At 38.3% G+C, this 25,094-nt stretch overlaps 1 protein-coding gene across 1 annotated transcript in view; it reads left to right on the top strand.

The window, feature by feature from the left end:
* Positions 1-25,094, top strand: part of LOC149834800 (classical AGP protein) — a 72,282-nt gene that overhangs the window by 20,804 nt on the left and 26,384 nt on the right. Inside the window, exon 2 of the mRNA XM_090011564.1 lies at positions 1,876-1,987. Within this exon, the coding sequence (XP_089867690.1) occupies positions 1,876-1,987 (112 nt within the window). The remainder of the gene's footprint in view (positions 1-1,875; positions 1,988-25,094) is intronic.

A 25,094-nucleotide genomic window follows, 5' to 3' on the forward strand; every position in this document is an offset into this window, starting at 1 on the left:
CCATTTAAAATGAGCTTGTATTATCTTCTTTTAAAAGTCAAAAAAATCTTTAAGGCTATACAATTTTTTTCAAAGAGATCTTAACCCATTTCACGATTTTCTTAGAGCCTCATAACTCCCATTACACGTCTTTTGGGCTGGTCAAAGGTGACATAAAATGGGTCCAGCCCCAAGGGCGCCAATATGGATCCAATGTTTGAGGTATTGGATCTTTTGCAAGATCCAATACTTGCAAACTGGATCTCAAAAAATTAGGTGACTTTAGATCCGAAAATAAAAATTGCAAAAAAATATAAAATCTACCCAAATATCTTCATACACCCTCTAGTGCCCAAAATAAATTATAACGAACACCAGAACTATTCGAATCTATAGAATCCAACACCTAAAAAAAAGAGAAAAAAATACAAGAATGATTCCAACATTCACAAAAATGGAACCATAATATAAAATATATTTTTCTGAGATGAAGCAAAAATCTCAGAAAATTAAATGCATAAAATGACCAAAATACCCCTCAACCCCAAATGGACCCCAAAAAGGCGATTTTGACATGGGGTTGCAGGTCTTGCAATCCGGATCGGGTCTTCTGCTCTTCGCTAATATCTGGACCCTCTGTATCAGAGGGTAAAATACTTGTGGATAGATTTTCTTTCAAGAACAAATCATTTTTAAACAACGGAAGATATAAGAAATGATTCAAGTCATTTAATAAGGATTTAAAAAGATGTAAATAAACATGGATCAATTAGAAACAATATTAACCAGACAACTAATGCATATATGAATGAACCATGCAATAGTTTAAAATGAATGAAAAAGACACTTATGGTGCAAATATAAGAAAACTTTTTAAGAGAAAACAACTTACGGAAGAAATGAGCAGAAGATAAATATGAGCCAAATAAGGGCATACAAAAACACAATTCAATGTGCACAATCACAAGTCCACTAGGGACAACACGAAAAGCCAACAAAGGGCTTACAACACATAAAAATATAGGATTTTATTGATTACAATATGCTTAGAAAAAAACATTAATTATGCAAAACACGCAAGACAATCAACATGGAACAAATTTTAAATATCTTTAATCATACAATTAAAGCCTATTCGATGCAAAAATGCATGAAAATACTTCAATAACCATTTTCCATACAAGGACAAATGAGTAGTAAAATTTAAAAAATTTATGGAGAGATTTAAAAATCCCACATAACATAATGAATGATATTTGCAAATCTCAACAATAGTTTGACCACCGCACACAATCACTTCACTAGACCTCCAAACCTCAAAATTAAAGTGTATAAGCGACTAGAAAAAGAGCATAATCATAATACCAATAATGAGCTAAAAAAACACAAAAAGTGTGAATAACCAACATCTCTTGTCTTCATAAAATGACACTTAAAACAAGTGTATCAGTGACTAGAACAAGAGTATATTCACCGTGCCACTTATGGGCTAAACAAACACACAAAAGTGTGAGTAAACATCTCTTATCCACATATAATGACATTCAAAATGAGTGTATCAACTACTAGAACAAGAGTATAATCACAATGCCACTAATGGGCTAAAAAACACACAAAAAGTGTGAATAACCAATCAGGAGAGAGAGAGAGTCCGCTTTTGTGTGCATGCTAGGCAGACAGGGTTATGTTGTCACAGTTGAATGGTGTTATCTTTTTTCTACTCCTGATCTGTTTGTGCATGGTAAGTCTTCAGTGATTGCATGTCTGAATATTTGTGTAGATATGAACATGCCTTTGTTGGCAATAAGTTGTTGATGCACACTTGCATATATGTATGCATGTTCCGTGTGTGTGCTTTGTCAGTTTGTTTACAATTCTGGTTTAATATTCTGCTAGAGCTCATGAAGGTAAAGTGAAGGCAAAGGGCACCATTTTTTTGTCAAATGTACGAATCGTGTTTGTCGCAAGTAAACCAGTTGGCAACTTTTTGGCTTTTGACATGCCTCTGGTACGTTAACTTTCCAACTTCTACTAGCCTTGTATGAAAGAGTTTCTTTTTCTGAATGGTGAGCTATTAGTTGCATTTCCTGGATTTCTTTTTCATTGGCCTAGTTATTTTGATTATTTATAGGATTGTTGAGTTCATGCATTCTATATTTGTCATGATACTTTTATATATATCACACACAAGCACATGCAATTGCAGACACAGGTATGCACATGCATGTTTTCACAGCCCTACCTTTCGAATTCTGTTCAGTGATATTAATGGATGCAGGAATTGGTTTTATGTTTTGGACTGTGTCAGTTTAATGTTCTCATGTACTGGAATGGTGAAATTTTCTCAGGATTGTCAATATTGAACATATGCTATTTTGACATGAATCTGAAATTTGTATTTGTTGTTTGTAATTACTTGAATGGTAGGAGAAAGAGACTAGTAGTGATTGTTTGATATTAGTATTCTTTATTGGAGACTATCAATTATTTAATGACAGATTAGAGTCATGTATCGGTTGTAATGAAATAAGGAATGGGCCCACACATCTCACAAGAAACACAAACACAAGCCACAATAAGGCACAAGCACAAAAGCCACTAAGGGCCAAGAAGAGTACACTCAAACAATTAAAAATAAATGATTTATTTAATAATAAATCCACACAAAATGGATAGGAAATAAGGGACAAGAACTCCCTTAATTATACACACTACAAGGAGTAGAGGGGACCACTAATAGCTGTTGGGAAGCCCCAACGACTATAATGGTCTTTTGACCATTATACCCTTAATGAAACTAAAAAATTACATATGCTGCCCTAAAATACATTGTAAAAGTAAAAGATAAATAAATATGTATATATATATATATATACTAATGGTCTCCTTCAAACTCATGACATCACAATCGAGAGTTTGCCAAGAAGAAAGTGAAAACATGGAGAGGGAAGAGCCTTAGTGAAGAAGTTCGTCAATTTAAGTCACACGGACTCGGCTATAAGGTCGACGCACCCGCGTTGACACGCCCCAACACGGGTGCGGCTTTGAACACGGGTCAAACACGGTCAACCAAGTGTTAGACTCTGTCAACGCACTGGGGACGAGTCCGTCCATATTTTGGACTTGGTCAACTTTGACCGAGTCTATTTTTGTTCATTTTAGGGCAAAAGATGTATAAAAACTAAAAAAAAATCGATCTTTATATATATATATATATTAATATATATATATAGCCGTGTTCCCTAATGGGCACAACTTTGACCGAGTCTTATTATTGTTATATATATATATTTTAAAAATATATATACATATATATATATATATATAGCCGTGTTCCCGTGTCCAAAATTTTTGAAATTGCTCCGCACCCGTGTCGCACCCATACCCGCACCCATGTGACAAAGTCGTCAATTGATACTCAGATGTCACATACGACAACATGAAGATCTTTTTCAAAAATTCTTCTTGAACATAGTGGCCATCTATTTTTATGTGCTTAGTTCTTTCATGGAAAGTATGATTGCTTGCAATGTAGATTGCACTTTTGTTTTCACAATATAATCTTGAGGGTCCTGGTACGTGAACTCCTAAGTCTTCTAGTAGTTGCCTCAACCATACCATCTCATAACCCAGTATTATGCTTTTGTAGAGGATAGGGATACCTTCTGATATTTTTTGCATTTCCACGATATTAATGAGTCACCTACAAAGACAAAAAAACTTGTGATTGAGCGTCGGTCATTTACATCCCCTCTCCAATTAGAATTTGAATAAGCAGTTACTTTAAATGGGAAGGAAGATGATAAAAATAATCCATGATTAATAGTATTCTTAATATATCTAATAATCCCTTAAGGCAATTACTTTCAATGAGAAGGACAACCATCAACGCGTGCCGCACGGATATCAACTCCCTTAAGACACAAACTTGTGGTTTTCCAATGGTTCAAACTAGTCTTCAAGTGAGGAACACCTACTTGCGTATCACCCCAAAGCGGTCTTGCAAAGCGTCTTCCTGGGCACTCATCCTCACAAAGGGCAACACGTCCAACGGTGTAACTCTCATCCGGAGCCAGCACGTTGCAACTCTCATCTGGAGCCAGCAAAATGTTCTCGCAGGAACTAAACCGACGAGCCACGAACAACAACTTTTTTCGCACACACAATTCATAGAGGAACTGTCAAGTCAAGGGACCAAAATAATGAGCATTCTCCTCAAAATGGGCACTCCGCTAACCCACAATCTTGGGAGAGAATATAAAAGTTTAGTTGGATCTCCCATACCCAAAGATGCAAATCCATCTAGCCGAATCCAACGTGTCTTCTCAGCATATAAAAGACAAACATCATGCACCATCTATGAGCCTAACACACAACTTGTAGGAATCTTTGGCTTATCCACGTTCCCTTAGCCATCTGAACAACAACCTTATACTTCTGCTTGCCATCGACAAGATGACCCATACCACCCTGCCAACATCTTACTTTTGTGCTAGGTCAATAATACTTCAGTTGCGCAAATTTGCGTAACCAGGATAAACCATCACTGTCTTTTTCAGTGTCGCACTCAATGAACAATAAGGTCTCCGTGAATCTTTCTGCTATGCCAATTTTTCATGGGCCTACTTTTTCAATAGGCTAGTGCGACGCGATGATCCTTCCTTACTGCCGCAAGCCTTCCTGTCGCTTTGTCATGGACATAGATTTTTTCGCAAACCTGCGATGGCGCAAGACTGCCTAGTCTCGCCAGCCTAACGGCCAAAGGCCGCACAACAACACTTTTGTGCTGAATCATTTCATTGGCCTTACACACCACCTCGTGCGCAATTGCCTAGTGGAAGCTGGTCAAGCCCATTTTCAAATGCGTATTCTATCTAGTCCATGCCACTTAGTGCGTAGCTGTCCCATATCAACTATCACTTCCGAAAAGGGCATAAACTTGCCTTTAGCCTTGCGTGCCATGGAGCGTATTGCGACTCTATGCGCACGCTACAACCAAACCTCGCCACTGAAGGAACAAAACCTTGTGCCCCCCAGTCCGAAGACCAGTTGATGATTGAACACCATAGCAAAGAGCACCACCCAGACTCATTTGCCAGCACCTAGGCATTTACTCGCCTAGCCCCGAGTCACCATACTCAGTTGGAATCACCTAAGGTGATCCCTGGGGGAATTAACCCTAACCCACACCCACCCCCGTGCGTCCAAACACTACGTGTGAGAACTCCAAGCCACGAGGTCTTTAACCAAATCTTTAAAGGCAACATCCTCTGATTCGCTGGCACTGCTTAACCAAACAACGCTCCACGTCTGTGTCGCCATACAACGATGCACTAACGACGATACCGTTGCCTATTGCGTGCCGTGCTACCACCGCACGTCACCGATCAAGCCAACACACACCGCGTGTTCCTACACTCTATTTATTTTCTTCTCAGTAGAGATCCGTGTTAAATAATATGTAATTTCCTAGGCTAACTAGGAATTAGGTTTTCTTTATCTTAGCTAGGATAGTTTAGTTAAATAGGATTACTTTACTTTTTACTTTTTATTTTTTGTACATGTATGACCTTTTGACTAGTCAATATTTTGACTAAGTAAAAAAGGTAAAGAGATTTAGGGCCGTTGGGAGCCCAACAACTCCCTCCTCTTGTCATTTACATCTTGTATAAAAATGGGGTAAGATTCCCTCACAATGTAAGCTTTCAAGTGGGGTTTTCCCAGCCATTAATATATATATTTTTCCTTATTGTTTTATAACCTTTTTCGGGTATTGAGATTGAACCCTTGTGGTTCATATGTGTGATCTTTTGATTAAGTCTATTTGAAGTCTTATTTGTTGGTAATACAAGAACTTGTCTTCTTACATGGTATTAGAGCAAGGTTGAAGCGATCAAGCTGTCTTTTCGGTGCATCGAGAAGCGTGCCATTCGAAATTTTGGAAAAGAAGTGAAGTTTTTTTCAGTGTATGTTAAATTGTGATCGTGTAAAAGCTTGGAAGATTGGAGGAGCACTCGTAGTCGCCATCCGTGGTGGAGTAACCATTATTCTTTTCTCCCTCTTATTTTCTATTCTTCTTCGTTCTTCTCTACTTTATTTCTTTTCCTAGACCTTGTAAAATGAATGACAATGATAATGTCACCATTAAACCCATTAAACTCAACAATTCAAACTATGTTACATGGGCTTTAGTTACGAAGCGCCTTATATGGGGAAAGGGGCTGTGGGGATTAGTTGATGAGACCGATTTGGAACCTAAGCTAATCCTTACAATGATTGAAGGAGAGAAAGAAATGCCTCTCACGGAGGTTGAGAAAACCAAAGCCATTACCACTTACGAAAAAAAGTGGAAGGAATGGAGAATGAAACATGTTAAGATAATCTTGGCTCATAAGTAGTGTTGACATAAAAAAATGTTCAAGCCTTGCAAAATTTGAACATGCCAATGATGCTTGGGACTATCTTAAGAGAATGTATTCTCTTAAAGACATTACACATGTGTGCAACTTACAAAACAAAGTTCGAAATATGGTTCAAGGAGATAAGAGTATTAGAGAATACTATAATAGCTTATCCAAATTATGGGAAGAGTTGGCTCTTCTTGAACCAAAGTGGCATTGTCTACAAGATATAGAACTCCGCCAAAATTAAATAAATGCGGAGCATTTCTTTCAATTTATTAGTCGACTAAGATCGGAATTTGAATCAACCAAGTGCGTTCTTCTTCATCGAGGAAAGGTGCCTTCAATAGAAAACACAATAGAAGAATTAAGCATGGAAAAAAATAGGATTAAGAATAGAATCACCAAGTGTGATGATGACTCGGTTTTAGCCGTATCTAAACCGGAAAACCATGTTCGCACATACAAACCCCCAAACTATGAAAGGACAAATGATGAGAAACAAGAAAATGAATTTGAGAAAATGAAGGTCATTTGTTACTATTGCCGCGAACGAGGACATGTGAAAACTTATTGTCTAAAATTGAAGAAACCTTATGAGAAGAAGGTTGCCTTAGTCGGACCTCCAAAAAATCAAATGAACCATCCATTGGAAGCATGTCTTTAGCACAATTAGTGGAGACACTTCAACCACTACTCAAAGGATCATCTTCTTCCACTGCAGCCGCAGTCTCTTCCGTTAGTACCTCCGATTTCAGTAAATCTCTTTGGCTTCTTGACTCAGGTGCTTCTTTTCATATAACACCAAACATTAATATATTATCTGAATGTCATAACTCAAATGGGTCAAATGTTTTTACCGTTGATGGAACATCACTTGAAATCAAATGAATAAAATTTTTTGAAAATATTTCTCAAAACTCAAAGATTTTATATTCCACAGATTAGATATATCCCTAAACTCAACCTCAATCTTTTATCTGTTTCTCAATTAACTAACCATGGATATAACATTTTCTTCTTTTTTCATGGTTGTCGAGTGCAGGATCACCGGTCTGGGAAGCTGATTGGGAAAGGCCATAGAGAAGGAGGCCTATATTGTAATGGAATTGGATGTATGACACGAGACTTCCTAGTGTATCCAAGATCCGATTTTTTCTAAAGATGAAAAACTTTTGTAATTTTGTGACCTTTACATGTAAAAAATGTATTCTTGAAAAAATGAAGAGATTACCTTTTCAATTTTTTTTTGTTTCTTTTCAACCACTTGAGTTAGTAGATTCGGATGTGTGGGGCCCCGCACCTGTTATATCAGAAGGTGGCTTTACGTATTGCGTAATCTTTATAGATGACTTTACAAGGCATATTTGGATCTATTTTTTTAAACATAAATCTGAAGTTTTTTCACATTTTCAAATATTTCATAACTCAGTTTAAAGATTATATTTTAATCTTTCGCACTTATTCAAAGGGAGAGTTTTTATCAAAAGAATTTAAAGATTATCTGAATTTACATGGTATTACATATCAAAGATCCTGTACTCTACAATAAAATGATTTAGTAGAAAGAAAGCATAGGCATTTTATAGAAACAATAAGAACTCTACTAATTACACATCAGTTTCCAATTTTTTTTTGGGCCAAAGCTATGCTAACTGCAATTTATCTTATTAACAAAATGCCATCCTCTTCGTTAAACAATATATCTCCTGTTGAAAAACTTTTCAAACAAATTACAGATTATTCTAGGTTAAGGGTCTTTGGATGCAAATGTTTTGTCTTTTCTAACAAAAATGACAAACTCTCCCTTCGTTCTATCCTGTGTGCATGTTTAAGCTATGCAAACCCCCAGAAAGGTTATAGGTGTTTTGATCTTAAAACTAAAAAGTTATGTGTCAAGAAATGTATCATTCTTGGAAAAAAAAAGTTTTTTTGAAAATGAGAACTCTAAAGAAATAGATGAGTACTCTTTTTTATTGGACTTAGTTCCAAAGATTGATGAATGCGATATTGATGAAAACCAAGAAGATGAAAATGACATAATAAGTACCGAATCATTTCATGATAGTCAAGACTGTATTTAATACTCCAGATGGGGTAACTTAGAACAACCATGTGCTCTAGAAAAATATACTAAACGGGATCAAATACCAACAAGAAGATCATCTAGGGTGTCAAAAGTCCCCAGAAAATTTGTGTCCTATGAGTCTTTTTCACCAAAATATCAAGCCAATATTGCCTTAATACACTCCTACATCGAGCCGCCTAACTATGCTACAACAAAGGAACAGTCTGAATGGGTCGAAACAATGACAACAAAATTAAATGCCTTAGAAAAGGCGAATACCTGGACTATTCAAGATATTCCGCCAGGCAAAAAGCCTATAGGCTGTCGATGGGTGTAATAAGTTAAAACCAAAAGTGACGACACTCTTGAGAGGTTTAAGGCCCGATTAGTTTCCAAAGGCTACTCTCAAGAATATGGAATAGACTATGAAGAAATCTTTGCACCAGTCACTAGAATGACCATAGTTAGGACCCTAGTAGCTCTTGCCTCTGTAAAGAATTGTCATATATATCAAATGAATGTAAAAAATGCATTTCTCAATGGAAGCTTAGCCGAAGAAGTATATATGGAACCACCACATCGCATTAGTATTTCTAAAAGAAAAACTCTTCATTTAAATAAGGCTTTGTATGGTCTTAAGCAAGCCTCAAAGGCTTGGCATGATAAATTTAGTCAGGTTATGTTTGATTTTGGTTTTAAATCTTGTCTTACTGACACAATTTTGTTTATTAAGAATTCTGATGCAGGTATTATTATTCTTCTCCTCTATGTAGACGACATGATCATCACTGAAAGTGATCAACAGGGAGTTGCTAATATTAAAAAATTTCTCAAAACAAACTTTAAAATGAGTGATTTGGGTTTTTTAAAATTCTTTCTTGGTATAGAAGTTGCTTATTCTTCTAGAAGCTATTTGCTAACCCAATCTAAATTTGCTCTAGATATTGTTGACAGGTCTGGAATCTCAGATGACAAACAGGTCGACACTCACGAAGTTGTAAATATCAAAATTAAGATTGATGATGGAGAACCACTTGAAAATCCAACACTGTACAGACAACTTATCGGGGCACTGTCTTATCTCTCCATCACAAGACCTGACATTGCGCATGCCGTTCACACAACAAGCCAATTTCAGCATGCTCCTACCACTGTTCATATGAGATTTGTTTTACGTAGTATTAGATATATTAAAACCTCCATTTTTAGAGGAATTTTCTTGTCTGCCTCTTCCTCTTTAGATTTAATTGCTTATACTGATGTAGATTGGGGAGACGATCCCAATACTTGACACTCAACTACTGGTTTCTGTGTTTTTTTAGGTGAATCATTGATATCTTGGAGGTGCAAGAAGCAACAGAAAGTATAAATTACAAAACTATATATATGTATATGTGTATATATATAACATGTTTACGGTGTGGTCACTGAAAGTTTGTTGAAAAGAAACAAAAAACGAAGTGCAACAAGAGTAAGCTGATATTCTAATGTGAAATACTACAACTCAATAGTTCCTCTCAAGAACTCATCACGAACATAGTGTCAGTCCATTTCAATATGTTTAGTATGCTCATGGAAAGTGTGGTTGTTGGCAATGTAAATTACACTTTTATTATCGTAACACATCTTTGAAGGTTTGGAGATGACAACTCTCATATCTCTGAGAAGATTTCATAACCATACAAACTTCATGTTTGTTGTGGTCATAGCTCTATATTCGGCTTTTGTTGATGATAGCGATACCTTCTGCTGCTTTTTGCATCTCCAAGCAATCAATGGATCTCCTAAGAAAATACAAAAACCGGTAGTTGAGATTCTATCAATGGTACTTCCTCCCCAATCTGCATCAGTATAAGCAAATAAATCCAAAGAAGAAGATGATGATAAGAAAAACCCTTTAGTTATGGTATTCTTTATATATCTGACCATTCTTAATACAACACTCATATGTACTGTGGCTAGAGCATTGGCAGAATGACTTTCATGAATTATGTCTGGTCTGGTGATAGACAAGTAGATGAGTGACTCGATTAGTTGCCGATAAGGTGTGGGATCTTCGAGAAGAGTCCCATCTTCAAGCCTTAATTTTGCGTTGATTACTTCAGGTATCTCCACTTTCTTATCATCCGAAACGCTTGACTTTAGCATAAATATCGGCAACAAGTTTCAGTTGAGAAAGAATATACCTTCTAGGAGAGTAAACAACTTCAATACCTAAGAAATATCTTAAAAAACCCAGATCATTCATATCAAAATTTTCTTTTAAAACATTTTTAATATCACTAACTCCCTGTTTGTCACTTCCAATTATTATCAAATCTTCTATGCATAGTAGAAGAATAACAACCTTGGAACTTGTACTTTTGTCAAAAAGAGCAGTATCAGTATAACAAGAATGAAAACTTAGATGAGTCATTACATTACTAAATCTATCTTCCAGGATTTAGGAGTCTGTTTAAGGTCATATAAGGCCTTCTTAAGTTAAGAGTTTTACCTTTTTTAGTACCAAATCTCGATTCAGGATTCATAAAAAACTTATTTAATTCTCTATTGATAAACACATTTTTAACATCAAGTTGATATATGGGCCATTTTTTAATAGATGCAACGGCTAGGAGAGTCCTAACACTAGTCATCTTAGCTACTGGTGCAAAGGTTTTCTCATAGTCAATTTTGTATTTTTAGGAATATCTTTCTAGGGTCCCATTGTTAAATTATGTAATCAACCATGTATGTAACCCAATATTATATATTTTATATAAGGTAATACATATACATATATATGATATATGTATATGTATCTACTCTATTATATATATAAAATATATATCTTCTATTATTAGCCATAGGGGTAGTTTAGTCATTTTACTATTTTACACATATTCATTTTCTTGAATATGTCTTGTATTTTATTTTTTCTTTTCTCAATTTCTTTTTTGTATTTAATGCATTGTACTTTGCCTTGGGGGGACAACACTAGTCGTTGGACCCCTCCAACAGTCACATTTGTGACCGTTGGAGGGGCTCCAACGACTAGGTGTGGAGCCCCTCCAAGGCCCATTCAATGCCCTATAAATATGGGCTGTTCCTCTTGTATTTGTTAAGGGCTTTGGGCCTATAGCCCAACCTTTTTTTGATGCTTATGAATCTTATGAGTGCATTTGTACATTTGTGAGTTTATGTGTTGTGCGTAAGTGTTTCAAGTGTTCTTGTTGTGCGTATGTGCACATATTCGTTTCCAAGAATAGTGTACTTTTGATTGTAGTATCTTGTTGAAGATACTTTCACATGGTATCAAAGCCTCGTTTGAAGGAGGATCGTGCGTTTCTTCTCTTTTGAGTGCCTCGAAAAACATGCCTTCAAGCTATTGGAGTTTAGAGTGGATCATCTCCTTCGGACAACGTTTTAGAAGCCTCTTTTGTCAAGAAAGAGTTGAAAAGCCTTTGAGGTACATGCTGTTTCTCATAGTCTCTCATCTCTAATGGGTGAAAAAGACTCCAATTTCTCTCTTGGGTTCAAACTCAATGGGTCCAACTATCATGTTTGGGCCGGTAGCATGGAAGTTCACATCAAAGGAAAAGGGCTTTGGGGATATGTTCAAGGCTCGATTCTCGAACCGGAACCCAAGATAACTTCAATAGAAGGAGAGATAAAGATTCTTGAAGGAGATGAAAGAACCAAGGCCCTTGAAGAATATACGAAAAAGCATGAAGAATGTGAAATGAGGAATTTTAAAATCCTCTCTTGGATATTTTCATCCGTAGAAACGAGAATAAATGCAAATATCTTAAAGTTCAAGAAGGCTTCTCAAGCATGGGAATATCTTGAGAAGATGTATACTTCTAGGGATTTATCCCATAAATATTATCTCCAAAAGCTAGCGCTAACACTTCAACAAGGAGAAATGCCTATTAGAGAGTACTTTGCCGAGCTCTCTTATATTTGGGATGAGCTTGCTATGCTCGAACCCAAATGGAGTGGTGAAGCCATAGAGCTTCGTCACAAACAATTGGAAGAAGATAGATTTTTCAATTTCTTGAATGGGCTTAGGCTCGAATTCGAACAAATCCGCTCTTCTCTTTTATCCGCCTTCTCTTCTCCCCCTCTCGAAGATGTATTAGCTAAATTAAGTGGGGAAGAAACTCGGATGGGTATAAACAAGAATAACCCAAGTGTTTTAGCAACACCTTCCAATAATGAAGATAATGAAAGTGTAAATGCCGTTTCAAGACCGGGGAACAACTTAAAGACATACAAGCCTCCTTATTTCAAAAATCAAAATCCAAGTGGACAAGGAGGAAGAAGGAACTATAGCAAGCTTAATTGCTACTTTTGCAAAGAACCGGGGCACATCAAACCCATGTGTCCAAAGTTAAAGAAGCTTCTTGCCATGGCTACTACATCTCAAGAAGGCCCATCATCTTCAAATGAAGCTCTCTCTCTTCAACAAATCGTAGAAGCTCTTCAACCCCTTCTAAAAGGGGCCACCTCCGGTGTGGCCATGTCAACCTCCTCTCCTCCCGTTTTGACTTCTTGGCTTTTGGATTCAGGTGCTTCTTTTGATATGACTCCAAGTTTTAATTCTTTTTCCGAGTATACAAAAAATTCCCTTCCATCCTTTGTTTCAACCGCGGATGGAATGTCTCTTGAAGTAAAAGGAATGGGTAACTTTGAAAAACAAGGATTCTTTATTCCAAAAAATAGATTTATACCCAAATTAAACTTAAATTTACTTTCCGTTTCTTAACTCTCGGATCATAATTCTCATCTAACAAATGTTGGATACAGGATCACCAGTCCGGGAGATTGATTGGGGAAGGCTTTAGGAAGAGTGATCTTTACTATGTCGATTCCCTTCAAGTTCTCAATAATCCTTTTTGTAATGTTGTCCAAAAAGATATTAATGTGTGGCACAAAAGACTTGGACATCCAAATATTGTAAAAATTTTCCATTTGCCTTTTGTCAAAAGTTTATGCAAAGGTGATTTCACTTGTAATGATTGTATACTTGAGAAAATGAAAAAATTACCTTTCCTTCAAAGATCTATGTTTACAACTAGACCGTTTGAAATTGTTCATTATGATGTATGGGGTCCGGCACCAGTTTTATCAAAAGGTGACTTTGCTTATTATGTTATTTTTGTTGAGGATTATATGAGATATTGTTGGATTTATTTTCTTAAAAACAAATATGAAGTTTTTTCAATTTTTAAAACCTATCATATGATGATTAAGAATCAATTTAATGGGAATCTCAAAATTTTTAGAACTGACTCAGGTGGAGAATACCTTTCAAATGATTTCAAAAATTACCTTGAAAATTATGGTATTTTTCACCAAAGATCTTGCCCAAAAACCCCTCAACAAAATGGGTTAGCCGAAAGAAAACATAGATATATAATAGAGACAACCCGAACTTTGTTGATCTCTCAAAACATCCCAAAAGGTTTTTGGGCTAAAGCTGCTCTTGCATCTTTCTATCTGATAAATCGGCTACCCTCTAAAAATTTGAACAATATCTTGCCTTTTGAAAAACTTTATACTAAAGAGCCTGACTACAGTCGATTAAGAATATTTGGTTGTAAATGCTTTGTTCTTACTAATAAGAACGATAAGCTCCCACCTAAAGCAATTCCCTGTGCTTTTCTTGGATATTCCGAAACCCAAAAAGGGTTTCGTTGTTATGATATCAAGAATGATAAGTTGCATGTTTCCAGAAATGTGAGTTTTCTGGAAAATGTTAATGGTTTTGAAAAAGGTGAATGCCTTTAAGATAATATGGATTATTCTTTCCTATTTGAAATGTTAGCTCATGATGATGTCAATGAGGATAGTGATGATGACTTTGCTCCTAATGACATCAATGAGAATGAAGATAGTTCCCCTCCTCTTCCCTTGGTACCTCAACATAGTAATGAAGAAGGTTTAAGAGAACCCATAACATATACCCATAGAGATAGAAGTAATTTCAGGAGTGCTATTGAAAAATACAGTGAACCTAGTAGTTCTAACTCAACAAATGATGATCTACGAAGAACTGAGAGAAGTAGAAGAGTACCCTCTAGGTTTGTCTCATTTGATTCTTTTCACCTAGATATAGGGCTTGTCTTAGCGCTATCCATTCTTTGAACCAATGAATTTTGAGGAAGTTAAAAAATGTATAGAATGACAAGATGCTATGCAAAATGAACTCACTTATCTTAGGAAATCATAGACATGGGAATTCCAAACTCTACCTACTGGAAAGAAAACCATAGGCTTTTGTTGGGTATTTAAGGTTAAGACTAAGAGCGATGGATCTCTGGAAAGATACAAGATTCGCTTAGTAGTTAAAGGGTATAGTCAATAGTATGGAATTGACTATGAAGAAACTTTTGCGCCCGTTGCCCGAATGGTAACTGTCCAATGTCTCATTTCTGTTGCATCTATCAACAAATGGAGCATCTATCATATGAATGTTAAGAATGCTTTTCTGAATGGTGATTTGAATGAAGAGGTTTACATGGATGCTCCACTTGGAATGGAGACTTCCAAAGGGAAGGTGCTTCGCCTTAGGAAAGCTCTTTATGACTTAAAACAAGCTCCTAAGGCTTGGTATGAAAGGTTTAACTCTGTAATGTTAGAAAATGGTTTTTCATCTTGCTTTACTGATACTGCTTTATTCGTTAAAAAGTCTAATGTAGAGATTGTTATTTTGCTTCTATATGTGGATGATATGCTTATAACCGGAAGTGCTAAAGGGGTTAAAAGCATAAAATCAATTTTAAAGGATAAGTTTGAAATGTCTGACTTGAGTTTTCTAACTTATTTTTTGGGTATTGAAGTAGCTTACTCTTATAGAGGGTATTTTTTGTCTCAAACGTAGCTTGCATATGAGATTATTGACATGTCAGGTATTACTGATGATAAGGTTTGTGAAACTCCTGTTATAGTAGGAGCTAAAATGAAGATTGATGATAGGGGTGGCAATCGGGTCGGGTTGGCGGGTTGGCGTGTCAGCATACCTCAACCCGAACCCGACCTGTTTATTAAACGGGTCAGCTGTGGCAAACACGAACCCGACCCGTTTAATAAACGGGTAACCCGACACGACCCGCCAACCCATTTAATAAATGGGTTGGGTCGGGTAAACGGGTTTTCAGGTTGGCGGGTCAGGTTGGCGGGTCGGGTTGGCGGGTTGACGGATCGGGTTGGCAGGTAGTCAGGTTGGCGGGTCGGGTTGACGGGTCTGGTTGTCGGGTCGGGTTGGCGGGTTGGCAGACGGGTTGGCGGGTTGACCCACCCGCCTAACCCGTTTATTAAACGGGTCAGCCGGGTTGGCGGGTTGGCATACCCCCAACCCGAACTGTTTAATAAACGGGTTACGCGGGTCGACCCGTTTATTAAACGGGTTGGCTTAAGCCCAACCCGAACCCGCCTAAGAGGCGGGTTGGCGGGTCGTGTCAGAAATTGCCACCCCTAATTGATGATGGTGTTCCTCTCTCCAATCTTACTCCTTACAGACAACTTGTAGGATCGTTGATGTATCTGAGTATTACCAGACCAGATATCTCACATGCGGTTCATGCGACAAGCCAATTTCAGCATGCACCAACCTCTGTCCACATGACTGCCGTCTTACGGGTTGTAAGATACATAAAGGGTACTCTAAATAAGGCAATTTTCTTGTCCTCTTCCTCTGATTTAAAATGAATTGCATACACTAATTCTGACTGGGGAGGTGACCCAAATGACCGTCACTCCACCACTGGCTTCTGTGTGTTTTTAGGTGATTCACTGATTTTATGGAGATGTAAAAAGCAGCAAAAAGTATCTCTGTCCTCCATTGAAGCTTAGTATCGTGCCATGACCACTACTACCATGGAGATTGTGTGGATCCATAAGCTTTTGGAAGATATGGGAATTGTCATAAAAGGACCCACCAAGCTATGCTGCGATAACAAAAGCTTTATCTACATTGCAAAAAATCATACTTTTCACGAGCGGACCAAGCACATCGAGATGGACTGTCACTATGTTCGTGAAGCTTATCTGAAAGGAGTCATTGATCTTCCATATGTAACTTCAGAATATCAATTGACAGATTTCTTCACCAAAGCATTGTGTGCTCCGCGGTTCAACTTTCTTCTTGGCAAACTTTCGGTCATCCTGCCCTAAGTTTGAGGGGGGGTGTTAAATTACGTAATCAACCATGTAACCCAATATTATATATTTTATATAAGGTAATACATATACATATATATGATATAGGTATATATATCTACTCTATTATATATATAAAATATATATCTTCTATTATTAGCCATAGGGGTAGTTTAGTCATTTCACTATTTTACACATTCATTTTATTGAATATGTCTTGTATTTTCTTTTTGTAAATTCTTTTTCCTTTTCTCAATTTCTTTTTTGTATTTAATGCATTGTACTTTGCCTTGGGGGGACAACACTAGTCGTTGGACCCCTCCAACGACTAGGTGTGGAGCCCCTCCAAGGCCCATTCAATGCCCTATAAATATGGGCTGCTCCTCTTGTATTTGTTAAGGGTTTTGGAACTATAGCCCAACCTTTTTTTGATGCTTATGAATCTTATGAGTGCATTTGCACATTTGTGAGTTTGTGTGTTGTGCATAAGTGTTTCAAGTGTTCTTGTTGTTCGTATGTGCACGTATTCGTTTTCAAGAATAGTGTATTTTTGATTGTAGTATCTTGTTGAAGATACTTTCACACCCATCACTCTTAGTCTTGACCATAAAAACCCATCTACAACCTATAACTTTCTTTCCTAAGGGTAATGAAGCTACTTCTCAAGTCTTGACTTTTTAAGGGCATTTAGTTCTACATCCATGGCTTCAACCCAATGTGGAAGGTTTTTGGCTTCATTACAATGTGACGATTAATAATAAAAGTGTAAAGCTATTAAACATGCCCTATAATTTGGTGTCAAAATGTCATAAGATACGAACCTACTTGGTGGGATAGAGACACGATTGGATCTTCTAAGTGGGGTTTCTTCTATAGAGGAGTTATGTGTGTATTTTTCTATAGCACTTGAAGGATTTCTTTGCTCATGCGGGTATATATTTGTATGGGTCTTTCAATAACATCATCATTTCTTAATGGTGATTCGACATTCTTATCATTAGGATGCTAATTATCATCACCAAATAAGTTTTCTTCGTTATCATTCAAAGAAATATCGTAAGAAGAACTAACTTCTCTTGGTAAGAGATCAAATAAAAAGGTTTAATCTACTTTATCTTTCTGCTTAGTTTTATCAAGTCCATTTTCATTTTCTAAGGTCACATCCTTAGAAACATAAAGTTTATTATTCTTAAAGTCAAAACATCTATAGCCTTTTTGGTTTTTCCAATAACCAATGAAGGCACGTTCAATGACTTTTGGAGATAATTTATCTTTTTTATGTAAGAGAACAAAACACTTACAACAAAAAACATTTTAACACTTCAAATCGGGTGTTCTTTCAAATAGTTTTTCACATGGAGAAATATTTTGCAAAGATGGTGAGGGCATTCTATTTATCAAATAAGTTGATGTTGGAATGACCTCGGACCAAAAACTTTTTGGAATATCTTTAGAAATAAGTAGGGTCCTAGCGGTTTCCATAATATGCATTTCTTTTGGCTAGCCCATTTTGTTGAGGAGGTCTAGGGCAAGATTTTTTGTGACATATCCCATTTTATTTTAAATAATTTTGAAATTCATTGGATAAGTATTCACTACCTGAGTCAGATCTAAGAATGAAAATATTGCTTTGAAATTGATTTTTGACAACCATATGAAATTCTTTAAAGAAGAAAAGTATATCGGATTTGAAATTAAGTAGATCCACACATATCCAGTGAAATCATCAATAAATGTAACATAATATGAGTAGCCCCTTTTTGATATGACCGGGGAAGGTCCCTATACATCCGAATGCACTAATTTAAAAGGTCTTTTAAAAACGAAGGTTCTATTAGGAAAATGAAAAAGATTTCATCTTTCCAAACATATAATTTTTGCAAATTAAATCTTTTTATTACAATTTTTTTTCCCAAAAAGGAAGCGACATATCTTTGAATAGCTTGGATGTTCAAGTCTTTTATGTCAAGTTTCAATATTTTTATCTTGGACATAATTACAAAAAGATTTTGAAGGTCTCATGTGTCCCAACTTATTACAATAGTGACATAACTCTTCGACCACTACTATAGTTATTATTACCACTGTCGTTATTTTGCCTCCCAAAGTGTGAAGGCTTGTAGAACTTTACATGCTTGCCGGACTTAAACACCTCCAACACTTCTCCTCCTTTAATCATACAAAGACGAGTTTTTTCTTGGCATATTTCAGCAACCTCATCTTTCAAGGGAAAATGTTTAGATCTATGGAGAAAAGAAGATCTAACTTGTTCAAATTCGGGGTCATACAAGAATTGAAAAAATTGTTCTCTTTCCATTTGTTGACGCCTAAGTTTCACATCTTCAATGGCAATCCACTTAGGCTCTAATAGTGTCAATTCATCCCATAAAGGGGATAGAGCACTAAAAAAATCTTGGACGCATAAGTCCCCTTGCTTGGTAGTCCTAATTTTTTCTTGCAAGTGATATTGTCTTGCAAGATCTTTTTTGGGTATACATATCCTTTATTAGCTTATTAGCTTTACCAAATTTTGCAATATTGACACATATTTTAAGCTCAACATTATTCATAAACCATGCAAGATTTTTCGCATGGATACTCTCTCAATGTTCTACCTTAGATTGATGATCTTCAATAGCGTTGATTCAAGCATCTCCTTCTAGAGCCTTCTCTTGATTTGAGCATCATATATCCCAAAGCTTCCTTTGAGGTTATTTTCCATAGCGGATGCCCACGTCACGTAGTTAGAACCATTAAGCTTGAAGGAGAGATCAATTTTGTAATCATGCTTCATTTTGAATGATAGAAGAGAGAGAAAAAAGTGGAGTGTGAAAGAACACATCCACTTGAGTCACTGTAAGTACCATGAACACACAAACACTTGTAGATGCTTTCCCACAATCACAAACACTTGATAGCCGCTTTCCACATGGGCAAGAGTACTATGGCTCTGATACTATGTAATGAAGTGTGTGGAATTACAAAATAAAGTGCATAAGCACGTACATAAGTCCAAAAAAGGACAATACAAAGGCACCAAGGCACTACACAAGCACAAAGTGCATACAAAGACTTCAAAGAGTCAAGAACATAACCACAAAAGTGTAAAAAAATATTATCTTTGTTGACTAAAAATGCTTAAGAAAAGCATTGAGAACAAGAGGGGATTAACCCCTATTTATACATAATGAGGGGCTTTGGGCTCTATTGGGGAGCTCCCAACGGTCACAAATGTGACTGTTGGGTAGCTCCCAATGACTCTGTGGTCTTTTGACCATAGAGCCCATGTCCTTTAAAATAAAAGTAACAAAAGTAAAAATAAGATTAAATAAAAAATAAAAAGGGAAATTTGTTCCTAGTGAACAATACTATTACATGAAGTGAAAAGATCAAAATGCCCCTGAGGGGAAATATAAATTACTAGACTATATATATATATGTATATATAACATATTTTAACAACGATACGGGCATGTATCGTGTGATACGAGTGCATATCGTATCATTTTTCTATATAGTAATGATACTGAAAAGAAGACATTATTATCTTCATTATATGTCTGACCCGATCCATTTGTATAATGGATCAGGTCCAGATCCAATTCATGTATTGTAAATTATTATTTTGTAAAAGGGTATTTTCGTACCCTAATGTTTACACTTTATGTTAAATAGAATGAGAGGGCAGTCACGATGGATTGAACCCTCCTTTCAGCTGGAAATCTCTCTCTCTCCCTCTCTTCTCTTCTCTCATCGTAGATTAGGGTTTCATTCTTTCATGGTATCAGAGCAGGGCGTGGATCTGCGTGAAGAAAGCACAACGTGTGCATCAACGTGGATCTGCATCAGCTATCTGCGTGAATCTGGGTGTGAATACCCAGCGTAAATACCCAGTGAAGAATGTCTGGTCGTGAATCAACGTGATTTCAGCCTGCGTGAAGAAAGAAAGCCCAGCCTGCGTGAAGAAAGTCCATCTGCGTGAATCTGCGTCTGCGTGAAGAAAACCCAGCCTGAGTCTGCGTGAGCAAATCCCAGCGTGAATCCACCAGCGTCAGCAGAGTGAACTTATCAGCCGTGAATCCCAGCGTGAATCTACGTGTCGTGATTTGAATCTGTGTGGTAAATCTCTGTGAATCTGTGTGGTATTGTGGCCCTCAAATACCTAGCGTGAATCTGTGTGAAGAAAATCTTTGTGAAGAAAATCTGTGATTTCTTTCAGCCGTGTGTTACAACATCAATCTGTGTTTTCTTTTCAGCCGTGATTGCTTCTTTGTGAAATTAGGTTCATCTGCTTTTTTTAGAAAATAATTTTTTTTACTATAAAAAACCCAAGGAAGTTGTAACGCCCCAAAATTTCGAACCTTATAAATTCCTTGAAATAGTTGGAAAATTCCTTTTCTTTACAGAGTTTATTTCTAAATCAGCGGAAACGATTTCTTTTAAAAGAAAAGAGGACGTGTTTGACAACCTTGGGCACGTTAGCGAGAAAACAAAGATTTACCATGGACGAACTGCAATAATACTTAGGAAACCATTCCTTCTATTTGAAGAGAGTATCAAGTTTGTACAAAATTTGGGTTTCCTCAAGGGAAAACCGTATCAAAAACCAAAAATGTCCAGAAGAAGCACTACGAGCAGAAACAGTGGATCCTTAAATCATCTCGCAGTCGCGCCATCGCCTGATGCACCTAATCGTCACCTGTGCCCATGAAATGGGTTAGTTTTGCGAAAAACTAGCAGGAGAGTACAAAGACAGAAAGAACTAAATTAGGCATAGATAATTTATGCAGCAGGTAGTAACGAACGAACTAAGCAGATAGACTGGAGGAATAAGCTAAGTACAACAAACTGAAAAGGTGTGCATGCTCAATTTAGTTATTACTTGATAATCGGCCATGCGGGTACATACATGGCACGTGAGTCGAAACAGTCGAGTCCAAGCCGAGTGTTCATTATGTTAAGTATTTTAATATACCTCGGTTGTCTGACTGAATCCTATTCCTATGGAGACGACCGATGGTCGAGAGAGTAAGTCCCCAAGGCCTGATAGAGATGCATCCAACTTCTGCAGAAGTGTTAGGCTAACTTATGTAGCCCCTATCCCTCCCCCTAACCTCCGATGACTGGGGAAAAACGGGTCTTTTGCCCTTCTTGAAAGCCATAAATGGACTGTCCATCGGAGTTGGTACCCTTCGTCCTCTCTCTTGACGAAGCAAGGTTGAATTGAGCGCGACAGGGTTTCTTAGCCGTTGCCTCATTCTTCATGCTCTGGTCCATTAGACCGAAACGAGCATCTTGCCTATGAAGGCGATCCCACTCTTATATGTGTTTTCAACAACCTGCACTAAGCATTAATCGAGGTCATAAGACTCTCTCATCCAATCATCGTAGTACTAACATGTCTCGCATGTTTTAGAAGTACGCTTACGAGAAAAGGGATACAGGTCCTTAATAGGAGCCCCGGGAGTGTGTTTCGCAAAGATATAATGTTTTTAAAAACTATTTTAACATATCAAATCTTGTGAAACCACACACAATCTTGTCAGCATAAGGCATGTGATTTTCTCGAATCTGACATCGGATGATGCAGTGTCTGGGTGCTATGTAAGTCACGACACTGGTTTTGGTAAATGGGTTTCACAAAGGAACCTATCACCCAACAACTTGGTCTTGCTCCAGATCAAGGGTTTTCCCAAAACATATCGGGTGGAAAGAGGAATAGGTATTCCTCTCGAATACACTGAGTCTATGGCAAGGAAAAGAAACAAAAGATAATAATGCGAAAAGGAAGTGCCTGGGCGCGAAGCGCGACGGCAAACAGGAACTGCGAAAGCAAGGGACAAGGATCGCGAAACCGCGTCCTTGAATTAAAAGACAGTAAGTAGTAACTATGAAAGCAAAAGCCTGGGCGCAAAGCGCGACGGCAACAGAAACAGAAAGTGCGTAAGCAAAGGACAAGGACCGCGAAACCGCGTCCTTGAATTAAAAAACAATAAGCAGTAATTACGAAAGTAAAAGCCTGGGCGCAAAGCGCGACGACAAACTGAAATGCGAAAGCAAAGGACAAGGATCGCGAAACCGCGTCCTTGATTCAAAAGTGTACTTCTATACATATAAGTATATAAATATATCATTAAGTCCTTTCGATTATCAATTATTTAAGCTTGATCTAATTATTTAAGTCCTTGTGCAACTTCTCCTACCTTGGAGTATTGCGAGAATGAAGCCGTCTACGAACGTAAGTGATCGTCGGTTTAGTTCGCGGGGCGCGAACGGGCTCCGTTGCGTAACACTGCAAAAGTACGTAGTTTAGCATGTATAAAATGAATATAGGTAAGGAGAAAGCTCGGTTTCTCCGCAACTCAATGCAGGGGTCATCGGCCCCTACCGTTACGAAAGAGAACGGGGTAGGGTCCAATGACCCATGCCACTAAAAGGAGATGGGTGCAGGGGCCATCGGGGCCCTTGCTGGGTTTTTAAAAGGAGGGGCAAGAGCCTTCGGCTCCTGCCAGCCTTCTTAAAAGAAAGGGGCAGGGGCCAATGGCCCCTGCCAATGGAACGAGTAGGGAGGAGGGAGCGCAGGGGCCAAAGGCCCCCCTGCGGCTCAAAAGGAGAGGAGGTAGGGGAGTGCAGGGGCCAAAGGCCCCTGCCGAGCCCTTGCTCGACAAAAAAGAGACAGGGGCCTCTGGCCCCTGTCGGTTAAAAGAGGGGCAGGGGCCAAATGGCCCCTGCTTGGTTTCCGAGGGGTGGGGCAGGAGCCTTCGGCTCCTGCCTCCTCTCTTAAGGAGAAGGGTAGGGGCCATCGGCCCCTACGTGGAAAGGGAAGGGCAGGGGCCATGGCCCCTGCCGGAAAATTAAAAGGGCAGGGGGCTCCGCCCCCTGCCTGCTAAGAAGAGGAAAGCAAGGGGGGCGGAGCCCCCTTGCTTGTCGAAAAAGAGGAAGGCAAGGGGGCGGAGCCTCTTGCCTGTCGAGATAAGAGGAAGGCAAGGGGGCGGAGCCCCTTGCCTGTCGTGAAAAAAGAGGAGGAAGGCTCGGCAGGGGCCGCCGGCCACCTGCCGGCCTTCCGGCGAATCAGGGGGAGGAAAAAGGGGGAAAATGAGGGGGGAAAAGGAGGGGGCTACCTGGGCTGCCGTGAAGGGGGGTTCGCCGGAGAGGGTGGCGCCGTGAAGAGGGGGGGGGGGGGTTGTCCTGCGTCGGCAAAAAGGGAGAGGGAGATGGAGTCGGGGGAAGAGAGAGCAGAGGGGAGAGAGATGAGAGATGAGAGAGAGAGTCGGGGGGGGGGGGGGGTCGGGGGAGGCTCGTAGGCCCTCCCCTCTCCCCTCTCGTCTTTTAATAGGGAGGGGGCGCACACAGGGCCCGCCCCCTGTGTCGCCGGAGAGGCCCCCTGCCGTGGGCTGCCAGTCCCCTCGAAAAGGGTTTTCGAGGGGCTGGCACAGGTTGGATCCGGGTCGGGTCTGGACCCGACCCGGGTCCGATCTTTGTAATTTTTTTTAACTGGTTTTTACAGAAGTAACTGAGTATTTTTTCTTGCTTGACTTTCTTTCAAAACATGATATTGATGATTTGTGATTGTGAGATTTGTCATGATACTAATAAAAATGTTGATGAATCAAGAGATGTGATAAATGAAATACCTGATAGTGATAAAATCTATTTGCAATATGCTAGACACAGGATCAAAGACCTCCATGTGCACTTGAAAAGTATTAAAGGATTGAAAGTGAAGATAATTTACAAACTAGGCGATCATATCGAATATCCAAACCCCCAAAAAAATTTGTCTTACGAGTCCTTTTCCTCTAAGTACAAAGCATGCCTTGCCCTTATCCATTCCTATGTAGAACCCTCGTCCTATGCCCAAGATAGAGAACATCCAAAATGGGTAAAAGACATGAGAGTAGAAATAAAGGCCTTAGAGAAAGTCAAAACTTGAAAACTTCAAGATCTTCTTTAAGGAAAGAAACCTATAGGATGTAGGTGGGTGTATAAAGTAAAAACTAAAAGTGACGAGACTCTTGAAAGGTATAAACCTGGGTTAGTAGCCAAAGAATATTTCCAAGAATATGGTATATATTATAAAAAAACTTTTATCCCTATTGCTAGGATGACCATTGCTAGTGAAATGAAATAGGGATCTTCGAAACACGAGCTTAGATTCACAAGGGAAAGTGTCAACAATGACACTAAAGCATAACCCTTAAAAAGGGTATAACTGGAAACAACATAAAAATAAAAAAGGTATTCTTTATTGATATGAAAAACCAATTGCTTAAGAAGCATTGGGATACATACAAGAGGGGCTGCACCCCTTTATATACACAGCTGAAAGAGGAGGACTCAATAGAGCTGTTGGACTGAACACAGTCCAACAACTCTATTGCTAGTCAAGTTTGGTCAGGATTTGACTAGCAACTGTCATCCTAGTTCAAACTGAACTAGATGACATACAGACAACAAACAACAACAACAACTACGCCTTCATCCCAAAACAATTGGGGTCAGCG

This window comes from Nuphar pumila, chromosome 6 (genome assembly GCF_984573655.1).
Source record: "Nuphar pumila chromosome 6, dmNupPumi1.hap1.1, whole genome shotgun sequence".
Lineage (NCBI taxonomy): Eukaryota > Viridiplantae > Streptophyta > Magnoliopsida > Nymphaeales > Nymphaeaceae > Nuphar > Nuphar pumila.